Source organism: Cucumis sativus, chromosome 3 (assembly GCF_000004075.3).
Source record: "Cucumis sativus cultivar 9930 chromosome 3, Cucumber_9930_V3, whole genome shotgun sequence".
NCBI classification, from domain to species: domain Eukaryota; kingdom Viridiplantae; phylum Streptophyta; class Magnoliopsida; order Cucurbitales; family Cucurbitaceae; genus Cucumis; species Cucumis sativus.
The window spans coordinates 25,605,767-25,628,451 of record NC_026657.2 but is presented as its reverse complement, the minus strand read 5'-3'; the positions used below and the strand labels follow the sequence as shown (position 1 = coordinate 25,628,451).

The 22,685-nt window shown below is 33.4% G+C and overlaps 1 protein-coding gene across 1 annotated transcript; it reads left to right on the top strand.

Moving 5' to 3' along the window:
• The first annotated feature begins 1,914 nt into the window (after window positions 1-1,914).
• On the top strand, window positions 1,915-17,394 carry LOC101211015 (exosome complex component CSL4). Its single transcript, XM_004144328.3, has 6 exons — window positions 1,915-2,258; window positions 6,303-6,377; window positions 11,075-11,163; window positions 15,219-15,303; window positions 15,938-16,019; window positions 17,011-17,394. Exons 1-6 carry the CDS (start codon window positions 2,091-2,093, stop codon window positions 17,100-17,102), a joined length of 591 nt encoding a protein of 196 aa, XP_004144376.1. The 5' UTR covers window positions 1,915-2,090; the 3' UTR covers window positions 17,103-17,394.
• The last annotated feature ends 5,291 nt before the right edge of the window (window positions 17,395-22,685 follow it).

The following is a 22,685-nucleotide window of genomic DNA, read 5'->3' as shown; positions in this document are numbered from 1 at the left end:
TTTTCAGATTTTTTAGTTTAACTATTCTAACAATTTAAAAATAAATTTGTTATTTTTCCAAAGTAAATCTCTTAATTTGTCATTTTTCATGTCAGCCCTTTTATAAATATAACCAAAACACAAAATATGTAAAGGCCCATAAAACCGTACAACATTTTTATAGTTTTCAAATTTCTATTTGAATTTTGTAGACGATTCATTATTTTATTTTTATTCTTTTTAATTTTGAATTATTATCTTCTCTTCCTATAATCCTCTTCTAAATTTTTTCTCTTTATTTTTAAATGATTTATTATTCTATTAAATATTTTATTTAGTTTTCACCGTTTTTTACCATATTCTTTGAAGCTACTTCATATTCTTCATATTCGATAGTATCAAGATCGTTGAAATATCATTTTGACATTATCTAAAAGACCGTATACTATTGTAGAAAGTGGTGAGATGATGAAGATGAAAAGAGGAAGAAGGATAATAAGAACACACAAGGTTTTTAAAGTGCTTCAGCAAGATACCTACGTCGACTGTGCTTTTGGGAGTAAGATTGTATTTCACTATGTATTTAGTTTCAAATGATACATGGTATTTATAAATCTACCTAGAGACTATAGTTAAATATTTAGTTAAATAAGAAGTTATAACTAATAAATTTCAACTATATTTCTTTTACAAAATAAAAGATAAACTATTATAGTTAAGAGTTTCCACAATATTTATATTATTAATTTGGGTTGGGTTGGGTTAAACCAAAATTTTCAATTTCCAATGTGAGACCTAGCCCAACCCGAAAAAAAAAATCCAACTTAACTCAACCTATATTTTAAACTAACCCAATCCAACTCATATAATATGGGTTGGACTTTCCAGGTTATCAAGTTATTTAGGTTGGATTTACACTCCTACTATGCAGGGGGTGTTCAAATAACTTGACAATATGAACATCCCATACTACCCAACCCAAATTGTAAATGTTGAAGTTTGTTAGTTTTTATTTTGGGTTGGATTAGATTGAATTTTTTATGATTTTTTCGAGTTGGGTTGGGTTCAGATTACATTTTTGAAAATATTGGTTAACCTAACCCAACCTAGTCCAAAATTATAATATTATTAAAATATATATTACAACTTATAAATATTATAATTCATACATACTGTTATGAATTTTTTTAAAGTTTGTAATAGATACGTTGAATTTTGATATTTAACATTTGAATTTCATTTGAGTTCTATGGAATTTTAGTTATTAAAATGTGATGTAGACAAATTTAAGTATTTTAAGTAACTCAAAAAAAAAAATTCCAATCAAATCCAATTTTTTAAGGTTGGGTTGAAGATCTTATTTGAGTTGTTAATTTGATCAACTAAAAAATTCTCATCAACCCAACCCATTTACACCCCTACCACACGGTGAAAAAACAAAAATAACATGTAATTAATCGACCTCACACGCACACGAAAAGCTCGGTACATGATCGTTCAGATATTAATACATTATCATCAAATATTTGTAAACGATCTTGTTATACCAAGATCATTTTGATATTGGTAAACGATAGTATAGTATAATCTAAACAGTTTTCGGATTCATACACGATTATTTACCATAATTACACTATCATTTAAGATATATCACTAGGATAGACGATTGTGCAACAAAATAATATACTTTAAGCGATTTTGTTTATTATAGTAAACGATCATATAGCCGAATGTAAATGATCATGAAAAACTTTAAATATAACGATGATGTGGATTATTTAAAATAATATTTAGACGAATATGATATTTTAAAATAAGGTAAAAGATGAAAAAGAATATAAAAACAATAAAAACGTCCGGACGAAAATGAAAATAAAATAGATGATTTAAATAGAAATTGTTAAGAATATAAGAAATAAAATATAGAAATTTCCAAGTTTCGTTTAGTTTCAAATATCGGTAGGCGGACAGGCCTTGGCTCGAAATTTTGGGTGCAACCAAGAGCAGAGGGCAGGGCGGCAGTTTGAGTTGAAACTCACTGTGTTCCAATCTCAAAACCTATACTCTCGATACCATTTAGTGTAGATTGGACGGAGTTTGTGAGAATCACAATGAAAGAAGGCGAGAAGGACACTGAGTTCGTCACTCCAGGTGAAGTTCTCGGTAACTTTTCGGATTTCAAACCTGGAAGAGGCGCCTATGTCACCGACAACACTGTTTATGCTTCTCTTTCTGGTTTCCGCCGCATTATTCATCCTCCCTCTGACTCTTCGGATTTGGTACCCTTTTTTACTTCATCTTCTGATGTTTCGAGTTTATTGTTACTGTTATATATTTTGCATCCTTGTTAGTTTTACTTGACATTGTTTGGTTTTTGGACGAAAGGAATTGCTTTCTTTAAACCCCGTTTGAGTTTTTTGCTTTTTTTGGAAAAGGAAAACAATCATACGATGTATTTCAACATCTAATGTGCTTTCTTTCGAACCCTGTTATAGTTTCTTGGGTAGCTGATACTTTGTCGATTTAATTTGATGCTGTTGCTGTCTTAGATTTAACTATGGAAACTACTAGGAAAGGCTCATAATCATGTCTATGGTAATGTATTACGTATATACATTACGTATATACATTACCATAGGACTTATGTAGTTCTTATGTCTCCTATCACTTAAAACGATAACCTTTTCACCTACCGAGGACTCAAATATTCCACCAAGAGGAAGTGTTAGCCTTGAAGGAAGGGTGATCAATGTTTTCAAAATGGTTGGAACCAAGGCCACATCTTTCAGAGGTCGAAGTTAAGACTATAGGCTAGTAATCTGAAGTAACTCTTGGCGCCCTTATCTACCTATGGCAATCAAACCATTCGATCCACTCTTTAGGGGTGTTTGGACCAAACAGTTTGGAAGTAGGAGTTTGAAAGTAGGAAGTTGTGAACTCTAGTCCTTGTTTGGCTCAAAGAGTTTGTAGGATACTTGCTAAAAAACGTTCATTTTATACCCTATCGAATTTCTACATCGTGGGCCCCAAGAGTTCACAACTCCCTAGACTTTGTAAATCCTTTTACTTCTTTGATTCCACCTTTTACCCCTAACACCCCCTAGATCTTTCAATCCATATATTGTCTTTGCAGTTAGAAGTTAATTTCCCATTTAATAGTTGGGGGTCAAAGAACTTACCCATCAATAAAAGATCTCATGGACCTAGTTATTTTGCCATTCGAGATTTTTTTCCTAGGAGACCAAACAATACTAAAATCCCCATCCACACACCAAATAGGGCCACACACAAAAGAGATCTCCTAATTCATCCCAAACTTCTTTCCTCCCATGAATCCTTTAGATCCTAATGACTGTAAAGTCCTTTCCATCTAAATCACAGAAAGTGATCGTAAGGGAGAAAGAACCTCTAGTGACTTCACACGCTATACAAGAACTTGTCTTCCACATAATCAAAATGACTTTACAAGGACCCAATGTGGTCACCTCCCTCCCAAAGAGTACACGTGCGAAAAAGGTAAGGTGCACTTCGAGAACGAACAAAGTTTAAGAAGACATGAGGAGACAAATGACTTTAAACAATACTTGTGCCCTTTCCCTTCTTGAAAAAAAAGATGAAGACAAAGGAGAAGAAAGGTTGACACATCCCTAAATGGCAAGACCGGTAGGGGAATAAGAAACCAAAGATAGAGGACTTGCCTAACAAGCTAGGCCGTTTGCACTAACCAATGGATACAAGTGAGAGGACGTCTCCTTGCTGAGGGTCAAGTGAGATCCTCCACTTGAAGTTGAACTCAACCTTTTTCCCTTTGCTAGTGTGCCTAATGGAAAGGATTCTAGTTTCTTAGTCATTCTCGTGTATTGCCCAAAAAATGAATCTTCTCCCTTTGGATAGCCAAACTTACAACCACTTCAAAGTCAGCTATGCTCGATTAGGCTTAAGGGCAACACCTTCAACAAACACCTCCCCTCCCCTCCTCTGCTTTCTCAATCATTAGAGTGTACAAGGACTCGTTGCCTAAGCAACTCACGATGGATGAGTTAGATTTTTAATCTCCATCTTTCAAAACTTGATTCAAGGGCCCAACCCTAGAAGTTCGTTTGCAGCCCATCTTTGTAAAATGGATCATGCAGATAAAACCAGTTTTAGGAACGCAAAATAGCTTAGAGATTCAAACCTCTTTGTTGACTTTCCTCAATTGTTTAGAATTGTTGTTGCCAAATACTTGATCGTACCCAGTGATGTTTGGATTATTTTTGTGTGTGAGATTTAAAATTCAGAAGGAAGCTTGCTAATTTAGAAAAACTAATAGGGGTATCTTTTGGGATTTAGTCACTTTTTGCTTCTATTTTGCCTCCCACATTTTTTTTTGGTAGCTGCAGCCTAACTCGGATCTACACTAGATGGGCTTCTTTGTTGTGCCCTGGTGTGTGGGATGTTCCATCTCCTCCATTCTTTTGTAATCTCTCTTTGGCTAATGGAAGTATTGTTTTATAGGCTCTACCAAAGAAATAAAATGTAAAATAATCTCGCTAGAGAAGCATCGACTTTGTTTAGTGTCAGCCTCATCCAGCAAACTAAAGGCTTCGAGGGTCTCATTTCTTTGGATACCTAGTTGATGAGGGTGATATAGATATCTAGGTGCACCTCCTGATCCTAAGTTTTTAAGACTCTTGGTCTCTTTATAATTTGAACATATGTTCTTTTCATTATATCAATGTAAACCTCTGTTTCCCTTAAAAAAAGGTCTCATTTTTTGGATATCCAATGATACTAAAGTTCTTGTTCCATTGCTTCATCAATGGTTTCATCCCCTTCAATTTCTGCATAAAAATTAAGCTAGGCTAGGCTAGGCTTGAATGATTTGCAATAAAAGAAATCAAGAAATCCTTATGACTTAACCACATTTTAGAAAAGAAATGGCATAGACTGCTAAGAGAATTTATCAGTAACTAACTAACTCCATCAAATATAACATGAATGAATCTTCTCCTCTTCTAGGCAATATAGGATTTATGTTTGCATCCCCAACATATTCGTAGATAGTTTTATGCTTGACTAGAAGAATATAGTGGAAATATGAACAAATATTTAATACTTAAAAGAATAATTGAAAATATATTTATCTTAGTTAGGTGATGTAGTAGGAATTAGGGTATTATGGTCAAATTCTTAATTTATTGGGATTAGGATTAGTTTGGTTTTGGGTTTTAAATCAAGTACTTCTCTTCTTATATTCACTTTTAAATATTAATAAAATTATCTTATTTGGTATACATCAAATTGGTATCAGAGCAGTTGTTTGGACCAACGTTGATGGCTTCCAGTGGAAGACTAAGAAACTCTTCGTGACATTGATCACAAGATGGAGTTTTTTGAGTTGTGCTCATTGCTGGACAACATACATCTAACAGGGGACCCTTAAAATAAAAAAAACAAAACAAAAAATTCATAAAAATTTTGGAAGAATGGACTATTACTGCTCAAGAAAAAGGACGAAGAAAAAATATAGTAGTTGGTATAGGCAAGAAAGTCAAATTTACTCCCAAAAGCAGTATTGGAATTCTGATTCAAGTGATTCAGAAGAAGAATTCCAACACAATGGTGGAATAATTTCACCTATGCTCGATTTCTCAAAGAACATATCATTATCCACGTTTGGAATTTGATTATAGTGATTCTAGCGAATCCAATGAAGTTACTAATGCAGTGTGGCTATACCAATTTAGGTTTTGTAAAATGTTTTTAATTCATTATTTGAGGCTTACGTCTTGCCTCCTGAAGAGGAAGCCTCAAGGCCACCTTTAGTCTTTTAAACATTGTTTGAGAGCAAAATAAACCTAACTAAGTTTTTAAGAATCTAAATGAATAAACCCACAGACTTTGAATTTCCTTTTGATTTAAAAATGATGTATATTTTAAAAAATGTATGTTGCAATAAACGTGTCCTTGCAATGTATGGAATTTTTATGAATGACGTGTCGTCGTGTCCGTTTCATGTTGTATCTATGTCTTATATTAGATTCATGCTTCATAGATTTTGGTCTTTGAAGAAACTATTACCTTGGTGTACGATTGTATCGTGTTAGGGACTGGATCAGTTTTCCTCTTGTTTTCTCTTATAACTTGGACTGAATAAAACAGGGGAGTGTCTTAAACCCAATTGGTTTTCTTCCCCTATGCTTATATGAGAGCTTAACCTTAGACTTAATGCTTGCCATAGCATGTTATAATGGTTACTTTATTTTCATTATCAATATTTTTCGTCGTCTGTAATTTTTATTTCAAATTGGCTTCTAATAATGGCTTATCTGAATTGTTAGAGATCAACTGTGGAAGTGACTGGTCATAAGGCCCATGGTGCTGTTCCAGCTCCTGGATCTATTGTCATTGTTCGGGTAGGTTCCTTACTGCCCTTCCATTTGTGCATGATATTTAAATTCCCATCATTCTTTAACTTTGTCACCTGTTGATGTATGACTATAGTTGCTTCCACCCCCCTTTTTCCTTTCCTTATCCGTTTTTAATTTTGATATGGGAGATGAAAGGGGAGGGGCTTCTGCTATTGCCTGACAATGACCAATCAAATAATATTTATAAACTCTGGATCAATAGTAACTATACTATTGGGTAGTACAATTGGTCAATTCTATCCTCTAAGTGCTCGATACCCATAAAATCATAGAATAAACACATAAAATTATAGAACGAGCCCAATTAAGTAGAATAAGATAGCACCTTCTGGAGTTATCAATAGACTCGTTGGCAAAATTAATTTTGTATCTTTGAAGGATAACCTCTTTTCATTTCTTCTATCAAAAGTGTTGTTTTATTTTTAGATGAATAAGCAAACTTTGAGAAAAAAGATAAAGGAATAATTATTTTTTTAAAATGATAGCCAGACTTTCATTGGGAAAAAAATGAAAGAGTAAGAGAATAGAATAAAAAAAGCGTTGTTTCTTGTTTTGAAAAATATGGTAGTTTTGAATCTTTGATGTGCTGAGCTCTTATTCAAACAATGAGTACTTTAGCAGTCACAAAGGGTTTATTTGGCCAAAGGAGTTCAGAGTTCGGTGTTGAATGTTTGGAGTTGTGAACTTCACTACTTGTTTGGCCCAAGGAGTTGGTGTGCCCCACTACTAAAAACATCAATTTTATAGTTTATCAACTCCTTAAACTATGGGCTCCTAGAGTTCACAACTCTCCTAACTTCCTTTGCTGTAGTAATTAATTGTCTTTAGCCCCAATTGTGTGTTTCTTTAGTCCTGCTGTGCTAACACACAAAGCATATTTGAGGTAACTGCAATGTACCAAGTTCTATTTCCAATTACATAATAATTGTAATTACGATCAGGGGGATGCTTTTTTGGAATTGGAGGAACCACGAATTGAATATTTGGCCCTTTTGACAATTCTTTTCTTTTCTTGCCGGTTAGATAACTTCTTTTGCGAAGGATGTATTGTTATCCTACTAGGCTAATAAAAAATCATGATGTTCGACACTGTTCTCATTTTTCATTAGGGGATTTAGCATGCACTATATCAATGTTGAAATTTTGTTTTGACAAGTCCTCTACAGCATGTTCGTGTGGAATATATTATTTTTATTTTATCTAGTGAGTTCTACATCAAAAAGTTGTTTTTTATTTTCTCGTGTTATAGAATAATAATAGTAACAATAATGGTAGAAATGTTTAACTAGAAGGTCATGAGTTCAATCCATGGTGACCACCTAGCTAGGAATTAATTTCCTACGAGTTTTCTTGACACCCAAATGTCGTAGGATCAAGCTGGGTTGTCCCGTGAGATTAGTCGATGTACGTAAGCTGGTCCAGACACTTACATATATAAAAAATGGTAGGAATATTCGCATAGACAAGGAATTTACCATTGGGTTGTTTTATCTATTCCAATACCTTGGCTTAGGGATTTCTATGTGGCTATCTTGTAGGTTGTAAAGGCAAATTTATTATTTTTTTTATTGTCTTCGTCCAACAACAACAAAAAAAAGTACCATCCAACAAGGCTATCTTAGGTTCCAGTTGCTATGAGTAGAACCAGGAGGTTTTCTGTTGAACTGTTTGAAGGAAGAAAAGATTCTATTGATCCTCTCCCGTTGGGTGAAATGATTTGGGTTGGGAGTAGCCAAGCTTCATCAACTACTTCTTAGGCCAAAACTAACATCCTTACACGTGTTAGCTCACCACCTAACAGAAAAACTTAAGATCAATCAAGAACATTTAAAGATAGAAATATATGTATAAAAGAAAAGTTACAATATAACATAGCCTTTTGAGAGGGATATTTGTCTTCCTAATTTCCACAAAAGAAATTACTACAAAAATGATCCACCCGTTAGTCCAACCCAGCCCCCTCTATTTATAGCTGTTAGATGAGATATAATTGAATTCACCTTTCACCCATAAGCTTTGGGTCAGTTGGTGATTAAATCTGTATTAGAGCAGTGTGGTCCAAGATGTCCTGTGTTCAAGTCCTTGCAATGTTGTTTCCTCCCCAATTAGTATTCATTTTCACTTGTTGGATTTCTTTTCATATTTCGTGCCCACAAGTGAGGGAGTGTTAGATATTATATAATTAAGTTTACCTTCGCCCATAAGCATAAGCTTTTCGATCAATCTATGATTTAAGAATAACTAAATTCCTAATAAATTTCCTAATTATTTCCTAATATGCTTCTAATAACCATACTAATAATCCTAATGTATCCCTAACTAGAGGTCTTACATATTCTCTTCTAGTGAATGCAGAGTATTCTCAACAATATAGGAAGAATATTAGGAAAAATAGTCAGGGGGCATCTTATAATGTAGTTCCCTTTGCATAGCGAATAGAATTCCTTGCAGAGGACTTAAACGTTTGAGGATTTTTAAATTGCAAAGTGGCATTGTTGCTAGGTTGGGTTTTTTGTGACTCATGTTCCTTCGGGAAAAAGAAAATATATTAAGGAACAAACTAATAAAAAAAGGTTGAGGTCCAAAAAGAGGTGAGCAATATTTTTTTCTTGAATAAGAAATATTTCATTGATTAATGAAATAGGGGAAAGTAGGAAACCCCAAAGCCTAAAGGCAATTGCAAATGACATTTCCAATTGTAGACTAAATAAGACAAGCTGAAAAGATTAAAGGGGTGTTTATCCTTGTACCAACAAAAAGCAATAGCCAAAATTCCATCCATTAACCAATCAAAAAAGGAAAAAGGATTCTTGAAATTACAGCCGTTGCACTCACACTAAAGAATCCGAAAGAAGGTACATGGAAGAGCCAACCAAATAATCTATAGTATATATAAAAGTATGGATGAGGAGAAACTTTTTGTTTCCAATTTTACCCTTTTTCTTGGTAGATTTATTTGTTTTTTATCTTGGTTTTATTGTAATTTGCTTTTTATTTAAAATTAATTATTAATAAATACGTATATATTAATAGTTTTACTTTTTTCTTTCCAATTAATTATATCATTAACATTTTTCTAAAACCATTCACATCCCTCTATCTTCCACCTATTCACATCCCTCTATCTTCCACCTATTCACATCCCTCTATCTCCTATTCATATTCCCTTAACTCATATTAACTATTTTGTGATTATTTCAACCTTTCAAATTGTTTCCCTTTTCAAATCTTTAGGTATAAATATTCCATTCTTTTTATTTATTTTTCATGTTCAAGTCACAACAAAAAAGTTGGTGTGTGAAGAAATTAGTCTTCCAGCAAGTTCAAATGAAGATTTGTGAACCAAGACTACAAAAGGCCACGAACCTTCATTTGAACTTGTTGAGATGAACATTCCAACTTTGAATAACATTTCTAACAACTTGAAGTTTGAGTTGAGGAGAGCAAGTTTGGTTTTGAGGCTAAAATGGCTCTGTACATTATATAAGTAAAAAATGCTTCTGTTTTATGGCTGCTGCTGAGGTTACATACAATTTGAGGTGAGAGGCTATCTTCTGGGGTTTATGCCATCATTTTGGCGCTGCTTGCAATCTTGAAGAGAGATCCCTATGTTTGTTAGTCACATTTGTTTTTGTCTGGACTGTAACATTGTAAATAGAGAAGAAAAAAAAAGAGGAAATTTTGGATAAGCGAGAAGGGAAAACATATTGTTGTTTAGGCCTTATGGAAGTTAAATAATAAGATTTTTTTTTTGTTGGCTGATTATTTACTTTTTATCCGTTGGTTTGGCCATCTTAATGTGTTAAAATGATCTTGATTTAAGTGAAAAACAGACCTTTCTTCTAGGGTGTATTATTCAAAATTTAAAACTTAAATGTTGTTTTTCTCGAGCAGTCATCAAATTTATCCCTTAAAATTATTTTTGCTATTTTAAACATTCGTTATGTAATTGATACATAAAAAAAGCTCTACTCATCAATCTAAAGTTTGATCGAATGGATTGTTTCATAGTCATACTATCAAATTCTTTATATCTTTCAACTCATTCTATTATACATGCATATAACAAGTCTTGAGGAAGAAATCGCTTTAGAAATAGAGCTGAAAAATGTATTTCCAAAAATTATTTTAAAAAATCACGAGTAAGTAAATATAGTTTCATACTATTTGTATGAAAAATTAACGTGCATAGCATGTGTGTTACCAACTAGTAGATACAAAATTGGAGAAAGAAAAACAATTTTCCTTAAAGATGATGGTAGTACAGATTAAACAAAAGAAAAGAGGTCAGAGAAAACCTAACCAATTAACTAAAGAAAATTAAAAGAACAAGAGGGAAAATTACTGGGAGAGAGACAAAGAAAGAAATGTCTTACCTTTTGTGGTGTTTGGACTCTGGAGTGCTTTTTTTTTTTGCCGTCACCAATACCAACCTTTTTTTTTTGTGTTGTCCAATTAAAGACATATGTAGGTTATCTTTTAGTGTGACTTGGTTCTTCTCAATGATAAAACAACAAGCTCTTGATTTTAATCTACATACTATGATTTTTCTTTCGACTATGAACTCTAAACTTTTCTGTAGTTTTTTTTTCCTCTCTTCGTGTCTTTCTTGATTGATATTTATATTATTGGTCTATGGATGTCTTGGACAATATTTCTTATTATTCTTATCATAATTGTAGGTCACAAAAGTAATGACCAAAATGGCATCAGCTGATATCATGTGTGTTGGTCCAAAGTCTGTGAAGGAGAAGTTTACTGGAATTATAAGGTTTTAAATGTTTTTTTTGTGAAGCTTTTGTTATTCTGTTTTCTTTTCATTTTCTTTTTCTTTTTTGCATATATTTTATTGTAAGTAGAGACAAAACATACAAATTTACATGGAAACTCGAGTACCAGAAGAAAAACCACGGTATTTTGTTCTTATTATTTTCTGATAATAGAAGAGTACAAAAGGGTAAAATTTATAGGCAACACAAGCCTTATTAAAAGAATAAAAAATTAGGGCAAAGGAAATCTTAACTACCCATGGGCTTTCATCTAGGCTCAAGCCCACTATTTCTAACACTCCCCCCGTAGATATCAATGTGACCTAACTTGCCACAAAAGTCAAAGTTCTGTCTGAGAAGTCCCTTGGTGAGGACATCATCAACCTGTTGGCTCAAAGAAATGTACGGAATGCATATGCTACCATTGTCCAGCTTTTCTTTGATGAAGTGTCGATCAATCTCAACATGTTTAGTTCTATCATGTTGAACTGAGTTGGCGATGCTAATGGCTGCCTCGTTATTACAAAATAATTTCATTGGTATCTCACAATTTTGATGAAGATCAGACAAAACTTTCTGAAGCCAAATTTTCTCACATATCTCCAAACTCATAGCCATGTACTCGGGATCAACATTTCTTCTGGCCAAGACTCTGTGCTTCTTACTCCTCCAAGTTACAAGATTGCCCCATACAAAGGTACAATAACAGGGGTAGATTTCATATCAACAATAGACCCTGCTCAGTCTGAATCAATATAAGCCTCAAAAGTTTTTCTATCCATCCTTCTGAACATCAATCCTTTACTAGGTGTCAATTTTAAGTCTCTCAGTATTATGTTTACAGCCTCTCAGTATTTGTCGTTGGGAGAGCGTTTTTTACCTCTTGGGGGACGACCATGTAACTTTCAACACTGATCTTTAGTATGCCATTGTTTTTTGCAATTCTCACAGAAAGAAGTTAGTTTTCCATTGTGCTTGTCACTGCCACTGATAGAGGACCTTGCACTAAAAGCAGCAGAGTCAATAGTAGGAGTTGTCGAAATACTCAGAGCACTTGTGTGATCCTCCTTGAGGTGTATTTCAGAATAGACTTCCATTAGGGAGGAAATCGTTCTTTGGCCAAGTATACACCCTCGAACTACATCAAACATAAGATTAAGACCAGCAAGAAAGTTATAAATCCTGTCAATCTCTTCAATTCTAGAGTATTGCAAATCATCACTGGTATTGTTCTAGACTAGTTCTCTGGATAGGTTCATTTTTTGCTAGATAAGAGAGATTGTTAAAAAAGGATGTGACATCCATGGTTCCTTGCTTGCATTCATGAACCTGCTTCTTTAGCATGTATAGGCGAGAGCAGTGTTTTAAAAAGCGCCCTAAGGCGCGCGCCTAGGCTCAAGGTGCCCACTTGGGGCTTATTTGTGAGGAGGCGCAGCGAATTATAAAAGGCCCATATTAGGCGCGTGCCTCCCTTGAGGCGCGCCTAGGCGCAAGTCGAATTAGGCGTGGGCTTTTTTTTATAAGTTATGGGCTGGGCTTTAATTATAAAAAACTATTATTATCTAGGTTTTTTAAACCTATTACGTAAACGTGAAGAAAGAACCCTTCTCCTTTCGCGCGTGAAGTTTCTTCAACACGACTCTTCATCTACTTCTTCAGTTCTTCGTCTTCCGTTCTGCTTCTACTTCAAAAAAATTTTGCTTCCTTTTCCACCCTTCCGTTCCGGCCACCCTTCTTCTTCACACAAAACGGGTGCTGCGGCTGCAATTACTCTGTTTTTTGGTGCAAAAACAGAGGAAAAGAGAAGACAATAATATTCTGTGCTACAGTGCTAGTGCTTCAGTTTTCGCCTCCTCCATCTCAGCTTTATCATGGGTGAGTATCTCAATCGTTCAGTTAACATCTGCATTGCTTTCTCCTTCTTCTGTAACTCTTTGACAAGAACATCAAACTCCATTGTTTTCTGTTTTCATAGCATGGTATACCCATTGAGTTAGAAAAAACTCTCTAAAGTCTACATCTTCTTCTTCTTATACTTCTCGACTTCAACTTCCTTCGATAACCCATCAAACTCAACCTTCATCCCATTCATCTCACAACACACTCCCCTCCAATCCTCCATTTATAACAACTTCATCCCATCCATAGATAGCTTCTGTTTTTTTTTTTAATAACAGCTGCTGTTTTAAATAGTTTATGTTTTTTTTTTTATAACTTAGATCATAGATGGCTGATGAAAGTTCGAGAAAAGATCCGGCATGGAAATATGGTCAATTGCAAAATGACCAAGATATAAATACGTTTGTCTGAGGATTTTGTTCGAAAGTAACAAAAGGAGGATGACGATTCTGAGGATGATGATGAGTTGGTATTTAACGATGATGATTCTTTAACGTGGGGTGATGTTTCTAGAGCTGTCGGAGCAAAAGAACCATCATTCTATTCTAGAGCTAGTACCTCTAGACCAAAGACTATTGTTTCATGTTCATCCTCGTCTACCACGCAACGGAAACAAGTAAATTTAGATGACTTCGATTTGGAAGAAGAAGATACTGATGGCTATAAGTCTAACGAAGGATTGAATGAAGACGAGGATCAATTTAGTGATGATGAGTTTGATCTTTAGGGATGAACTTTTATTTTGATTATTGACTTGTTGAATATTGGGTAGTTTTTTGTTGTGTTTTGTTGTTTAGGCTACTTATATTGGGTACCTATATTTTATACATTGTTGCTCTGCTATATGTGTGTATATATATATTTTCTTCTCTTTTTTATATATAGTGCGCCTTATGAAAAAAAGCTCGCGCTTTTTTTTGCGCCTTGCGCCTAGGCTCCAGAGGACCAATGCGCCTTAGTGCGCCTTGAGCCTTTAAAAACACTGGGCGAGAGACATTATGACATTTGGAGTAGAGTGTCTAGGCTGTGTCTCAAATATCTTTGGCTGTTGCATCATACAGTAACAACTTGCCAATCTGGGGTTCCATACCGTTTATCAATATGGATCAAAGAAGAGAGTACTCTCCCTTCCAGTATCGTTCTTGTGGGTCGCCAAGTGGAGGACGAGGTATTTTCCTTGGTAGAAAACCAAATTTATTTCATCCTTCAAGGACCATTTTCACTGACTGAGACCATGAGAAATAACTATTGTCATTGAACTTTCCCCCTGAAAGATTATATCATGTAGACTATGCCGCTACATTAGTCACATAAGAGGATAAAGTGGGAAACAAAGGGGTTCTCCATGTAAGAACAAACACTTCAGATTATTTTGAGGGTGCCCAATTTAATGGGTCGGTATGCCGCTACATTAGTCACATAAGAAGAGGATAAAGTGGGGAATGAAGGGGTTCTCTCCATGTAAGAACAAACACTTCAGATTATTTTGGGGGTGCCCAATTTGATGGGTCGGTATGTTGTATCCTTTGTAGTAGAGCAGTGGAGAATCTTGATCGTATTCTATCGGGCATGCTTTGCTTATGCTGAATGGAGTTATTTTTTTAGAAGGTTGCCATAAATTCAGCAGGCATAGAGGCTGTAGAGAGACTTTTAAGGAGCTCCTTGTTGCCATCCTTCTTTTCTATATAAAGGAAGGTTTTAGTGGCAAGTTCGGATTTGTGCTATTCTATGGGTGCTTTGAAGAGAAAAAGAGAAGAAAAAGAAAAAAGAGAGTTTTTAGAAGGTTTGGAAGGTTCTGATTGAGATTTGGTTCTGTATTAGGTTAGGTTTGATGTGTCCTTGTGGGTGTCCGTGACTAAATCTTCTTGTATCTATCTATAGGCCGTAGACTTATAACGATGGAAGTGGCAAACAAGGAATGTTTTTGTTTTTCATCTTGTTATAATGGAAGTGGAAGACTCATGCTTATCTACTCGACTTTTATCAAGAGAAAGCCTTCTTTACCAATTAAACTGCTTTTTCAATTTGGTGGTATAAATAAATTTTATATTATCTGTCTTTTATTTGTCGTTTTTTTAAATTTATTCTGTTTGAGTAATATTACTTTGACGATCATTCTTGCTTTCTATCTTAAATCACTTAAAAATCCCTTCTGTAGGCAACAAGATGTTCGAGCAACAGAGATTGATAAAGTAGATATGCATTTGTCATTTCGTCCTGGTGACATTGTCAAAGCTCTTGTTGTATCCTTTCTGCTTGAAATTCCTCTGCTGCATGTTCATTAAGGATGCAAAAAATTTATTTAGCAGATTGTTAGCGCATAATCTTCCCCAGTTGTCACATGGTCAAAGGATCATCTTGTTAAGGTCAAATTACAAGCTTCGACCTTAAACTTTTAGAATTGTGTAATAGGTTCCTAATTAGAATTGAAAGTTTAGGGACTTATCAGACATCCTTAAAGTTTAGTAAAACTATTAGACTTAAAATTGAAAGGTAAGGGACTTATTGATCGTTCTATAAAGTCAAGAATCTATTGGATAAAATGCTATGAGTTTTAGGGACTAAACTTGTAATCTAACGATCTAGGCTCAAGCAAACTGTAAACCTAACTCATTCTTTCCACCATACTAGAATCTAAAAAATCAACAGCATCTATCAGTTGTTTGTAAAAGTACAATAACAATCACATTGAGGGGCCAAGTTGCTAAATAACGAAAATGTATTTTGAAAACTGAAATGCTACCAGGTGTCTTCATGTTATTCTCAATTCTTATATTTCATTATCTTTCACACTAAAGAAATTTTCTTGGAGGTATTGATATGAGAGTGCATCTATTTGGTACCCCAAATTTCCTTGACCAAAGTTCTCTTCGAAAGCTTTCTCTTGGAGATGCAAGAGCCTATCATCTGTCTACTGCAAAAAACGAACTCGGCGTAGTCTCTGCAGAAAGTACAGCAGGTAAAGACTATAGTACTTTTACGAAGCCTAAAGAGTTATTATTTCCTTTCATGACATTTTAAGTAATTGCTTTTCCTATCTTACTAATTAAAATTCAAAAAAATAGGGCAACAAGTTAATCATTAAAAGTAGAGTTCAGCTTGAGCCATTGATTGTTCATGTTCAACTATTTGAACACATGTATATAACATTGATGTTCAAGTTCAACAAGAAATATTCATTTCAAATTCATTTAAGTTTCAGTTTTATGAAATAAAGACATTTGGCACTAATATGTTTAGGAGTACTATGAAATAATGAACATTTCTTTTCATTGATATGATCAAGACATTTGACATTGTTGTCATTTGGGTGTATCTATTCTTGAATTTTCTGCTTCTCTATATTTTGAGTATTTGCCTCTTTTCATTATATCAAAAAGTATTGTTTCCTTTTAAGAAAAAAAAACGTAAGAGCATCATGCAAATTCTCTGGTATTTAAGCACTTTGACTCTTCTGTTATCACTTGACTATGAATGAATATTGATCTCCATAAGCATGCCACTTATTCAAAATGCTTCTTTTTACATTGAAATACATAATGTCTACATGGTTTTTTACTGCGACTGCCTTTTTGAATTATGTGACTCTGTACTTGGTTACTCATTTGAAAGGACTTGTTGTAACAATTATTTTGAAAGATGCTTTCACACGTGTGCCTAGCTCGGTCTTACGCGTAGCACACATTAAACACGGACCTTCTTTGAAAGCTCTTTTGTTTAGAAGGTTTATTTATGTATTAATTAATTATTATTTTTTAATTCCATAATCCTACTTCAACCGTAATTTATTTTCTTTACATATGAATGTATACTGTCTTACAAAAAAAGAAAAAGAAAAAAGCTCATGATGCTTTTAGACCTTGCACTAAAACTTTCGTGTTTGATTGGTCTCCGAACTTGAAGTTCAATATGGGATTTAACTCTGTGTTGTGGATTGAATGTAATATTAGGTGCAGAGATGGTTCCCATAAGTTGGACAGAAATGCAGTGTCCAGTAACAGGCCAAATTCAGCAAAGAAAAGTTGCCAAAGTTGGAGGATGATGACTGACTTAACTGGGACAATGATATTCCTTTTTTCCCATTTAATTTAATTTTGCTTTTCGTTTCCAATGCTAGTTTCTCATTTATAAAATCCGGTATCGAGTTTAGAAAATTGCACATTCGATTATGGTAATTGCATAGTTTCTGAAGGGGGCCTTAATTTTCATATAGTATTGTTGATTCAGGATAGGTGGAAGATTATTATTGTAACATTAATTTTGTATGATTGAAATTATCAGCAAGTTTACATCTGTACTATATATAGGAGTATGTTTTTTGCATTCTTAATTAATAATCTATCTATATTCTTTTTTCCTCTCTATATGATAATATCTATACTTGATCATTATCCGCAGTGACGGCTTCTAGAAATGTGGATGTTGAATCTAGACACCAAAGACGTGTTTGGTAATGTTTTCATTTTTTGTTTTTTTGTTTCTGTTTCTAATTTTTGAAAAACGGATGTGTTTGTTAATGTTTTCTGTTTCTTGTTCTAAAAATAATGAGAAACGTTTCTAATTTATCAAGGAATTTGTGGAAACAATAAAAAAGAGTTTCTCTGGTTTCGTTTCTCTTCATTCCTCTTAGATTTCATCTTCTCTCTTCGTTCTCCCTATTTTCTAGTGTCGGCTCTTTCACCTTCATTCTCTAGCATTGACTCTTTCACCTTCGTTCTCTGGCGTCGGCTCTTTCTCCTTTGTTCTTTGGTGTCGACTCTTTCACCTTTGTTCTTTGGCTAGGTCTCTTCTCTTTGTTTCTCTCCCGCTAGGGATTGGCTTCGTTCTCCGTTTCTCTTCGGTCAGTCGTGTAGAACTGCTAGCAGTCTGCCAGAGGTAGGGTTTCTTTCTCTCTCTCTCTCTCAGTGCCCTCCCAATCAACATTTTTCGAGCTTGAATTGAAAATAATTGATTGCCTTTCAATTTTCAATGGCACTATGACAATAGGTTTCTTCTCATTGTCTAACCCTAGAATAGATTTATCAGCCATGAAATTCTTAATCTGAAATTGACCTTGGAATGTTTCACTACTGCCGTCTTTATTAAGAAATGATAAAGTTTCGTATGTTTTCAAAGAAGATGACTTAGAACACGTGAAGTAGAAATCTTTTCTTGCCCTAGAAGCTTGGAAATTCTTCTCATACTTAAGATCTTTTTTCATAGACTAGAAAGTGTTATAAGCCACTGTGTTTGTTGTTTGTTTTATTGTACTCAATAAAAATGGTTGTTGATTGTGGCTGATTAAGGATCTCCTCCAAATGTGTGAATGCAAATAGCATTTCTGAACTCTTGTGGCTGAATATTATGAGCATTTTTGTGATGGTAACCAAGGCCTTTTATATGCACGTCGTCTAATTTCTAGGGAACTTGTTTGACCATATAAACATCTAGTAAGAAATTAAAGGTTTAAATATACAGACACCAAATGTTAAAAAAGAAAAGAAATGCCAGGCACAATGCACTGTTGGATGATAATATCTTGTCTTTGGACTTGATATGACAATCAAAATGGTATCACTTTTAAAAAACTTGAAACTTGCATTGTGATTTGTTTGGTTATTTCGGATTTTGTTGGTCTTTCTTTTTCTCTCCCTGTTTGTTTTTAAAATTTAGGATAGAGTTCGGCATGAAATGGAGTTGTTTGTGATATCGTTTGTCATTTGTGGTCTTGTTCATTTTTCTCTCTGTTTTCTGTATGATTATCTCTTATTCTCTTCTAACATTGGAATAGCGTTGAGATGTTGTTACGACTTTTGAGTTATTTTTTCTTATTTAAATAACGAGACCTTGGCAGTTATCCAATTCATAAAAATGTGGTAGATTTTGTTATTAGCCGCTGTTCATATAAGATATTTGTGAATGGTTAATGATTTCTAATATGCATTTGATGTTGCCTTTCTTTTTCATCTTGAATTGGTAACTTTGGGCAAAACTTCATGCTAGCTTTACTAAGGGTGAATTGGATTGATCAAAATGCAAAATTTCTTGTCTTTCTATCTGGAGGACAAAGTGAAGAAGAAGCTACACTTAACCTCAATGCCTTTTAACAAATTGGAATCGTTGAGGTCATGGACTCTTTCCTTCTCTTTTTGGGGAGTTTTACTGCAAAGTACGCTAAAGTTATGGAGTGGAAAGAGGTGCAAGGCTAACTCTGATGCCACTCTTGGCAAGAACGGTGGTGGCAGTGGCAACGGGGTGGCCTCCAATGGCCTGGAAGAGTTTGTATGAGGCTAGCTACAAATACTAAATTAACTTCAATTGTGTGGTTGAATTGTATAACAATACTGTTCGATCTTTTTTTTTCTCTATCCTCAATGCTCACATACCAAGTTTGTGTATGTAACCAAAGCCCTCTACATCATGTCTGGGTTCTCCCTAATTCATTTGAAAGGATATATGCTACTTTTTTTTGTTGTTGTGGTGTTATTTCCTATTAAAAAGAGATGAGATATTAAGTTAATTCGATCACAATATTTATTATTATGGAGAAAGAAATTTTTTATGTTTTATGGGTTTTCAAAAAAGAGGAAAGGAGGAGAAGGAAGTGGTGATACTTCAAACCACTTTTGTTAAGAGGGAAAATGGTTAGAAGTAACAATCCAACTCTCCGTTTCTTTTTTCTTTCTTTTGCCCAATAAGAGCTAGAATTGTTAAACTAAATGGTGATCAAAATGGGTCAAATTTTCATTTATACAAAAAGAATTCTTTTGACAATTCTTGCATTTTGGTTTGATGGTATTGGGCCGAAGAAGATTGGATAATGAATAGAGAATTTAAGAAAGATTATTTGCAATGGATTTGGATTATAAATAGAGTTTTGAAAAATCACACGTATAGTAGTTCTCAAAGTAAGTTTTTGTGTTAATAATGAATCTACAAGTAAAAACGTTCATCGTTTGAACGAGACGTCAAACAAAAAAAATTAAATTTTGGTTTTGGTTTTTATATTGATTATAGCCATCAAGACGAGCAATTGAATAATTTACAAAATTGGTTAAGGAATGTGTTATTTGTGAAAGATGATATTGTCAATCAAATTTGAGCAATGGAACGAACTAAGAAAACAAGAAATAAATAATAAAAAAACAAAAAATAAGAAACAATTATTAAACACACTTTGTTTCTTTTTTTCAAGAAACAAGAAATAGAAACAGTTATCAAACATATTCCTGTTTCTTTTTCTAAAACAAGAAGAAACAGAAAACAAGAAATAGAAAATAGGGAACAAGAACGTATCAAACGGGTCCCAAGTTATCAAATAAAAATCCCTTTGAATGTGAAAGTCAGACATTGTTATTGTTGGGATTGATGCCCTAAATCTTATGGTTTTGTAGTTTGTAATTGTATATATTATACAAACATTTTATTTATCTAATAAAATAAAATGTGTTATTTTATTTTACATTTAGTTGCACTAATCCACAAAACCAATAGACTAACATCCAAGGTTATCTTATGTAACCTAAACATGTATGTGGAGACATACAAGTGGATCATATTTAAATGATAATCTAAATGGTCTGTAGTAGATGAATAAGGCTGGATACCTTATTCTGGTGATACTAAGAATACGACATGTTTTGTAATTGTTACAATTGTTCTAAAGTGCTACAAATGATTTGATCCTAATCATTCATGTTGAGACATTAGAGCAGGAGTATTCTATACAAAGAGTTTGTATAAGATCAGACCATGAAATAAATAGTCTCTCTTCTTAACACCGTTACTAGTGGAAACTACATTTCACCAAGATAACCATAGGTGACTTGACTTGAATCCTAAGTGAGTTGTGAACTTCTGCTTATGAAGGCAATCATTTGATTTGCATGGGTGAGAGTGGTCTATATCACCGACTTATTAGGCCAAAGATTTTGGGGATTCATTTGATTAGAGAGCTGGAAACATAACTACACAAGAAAAAATTCACTCATTCTCTATAGATAGAGTAAGTAGAGAAATTCCTATCTTAAGGACTGATTCCAAGGCTTGAACAATGTGGCGCCACACCCTCTCTTGGCCCGAGAGGAGTTTAGTTATAGTGGGACTATAACTATTGTTCATTTGAGGGATTGGTGGTACTTAAGGAGATAGATGTAACTACAGGGGCAAAACGGTAATTTTTGGCTTAGCTGTACTTATGAGCAATTTGTGAAGGGTCATTGCACTGTTGATTGGTTATATCTAATGGACATAAAAATATATTTACAGTAAGAAGAGTGCAACTATTGGTCTTTAGTGGAATGACTGATAGTTAATGAATAGTGATTAATTTAATTAAATAGTTTAATTAATTAATCTCACATCATTGAACCTTTAATCTGTAGGCCCATAAGGTCTCATTGTTAGCTCAATAAAGATAAATGAGAATCAAATTTATTTTGGGTTAATTAATCATTCAAATTGATTAAAGGAAATAAATTGTATATGATACAATTAATATAATGTATTTGATATATTATAATATAAAGTTTTTACGAGAGAAGTTAATATTTGAATATGATTCAAATAATAATAATATGAATAAAATTCATAAATAAACTATAGATTAAAAATTAATGTGGATTCGATTCATATTAGAACTATAGATATATGAGAAGATCTAAACAATTGGTTATATTATATAAGATATAATATAAAATTAATATTATATAAAATATAATATAAAATTAATATTATATAAAATATAATATAAAATTAATATTATATAAGATATAATATAATTTAAATTTATATTATATTTATATTTATATTAATTTAAATAAAAGAATAACTCCCATCTCTCTTCATATCTTTTGGTGATATACAATCTCTCTAATTCTCTCTGCAAATATATTTTTTTTAAACAAAACAAAAACACAGAAGTCCCACAAACTCTCTGTAAATATTTTTTTTCTTTTAAACAAAACAAAAACACAGAAGTCCCACAAACTCTCTTTTTTATCTTGAGGATAAAAATGAAGATTATGTGGTGTTTTGCTCGTGTGTTCCTTGGGAGGTTTGAGACTTCTTGGGAGGCTCTACAAAAATTAGTTTTCTTTTCTTTTTATCCTCCATAGGAGCATGTTTAGGTCTTTACTCTGTGTTTCAAATTGAATTTCTTTTGCACGACGTTCACACGCTTCCGCTATGAGAGTTTCATTCCTTTAGTTATGACTACATAACATAATTAGATATTTGAAAAACATTTTTTTTAAAAGAATTAGTACAACAATTAGATACGAAGATTCAAATTACTGACTTGGTGGTCACTAATACATTCAAATGTCAATTGAGTTATGCTTTTGGTGACAAATTTAAAAGATTAAACATGGTTTTTGATGTCATCAACCCTTGATCTTCAAAGTGCTCTACAAATAAGACATATCAATTCACACTTGAATGTTCCAAATATTCATGCGTTCCAAATAAGACTATCATAAGAACACACAAGAAACAATGGTTAAAAATTTTGAAGGTTTTTTTTTTATCTTAAAAACAAAGATTCTACATTTCTCAATTTTTTCTTTCACATCAAATGTTAAACACTATATATACTAAATGAAAAGACATTATGAAAGGACACAACCTTTCACCTACATTATCTAAA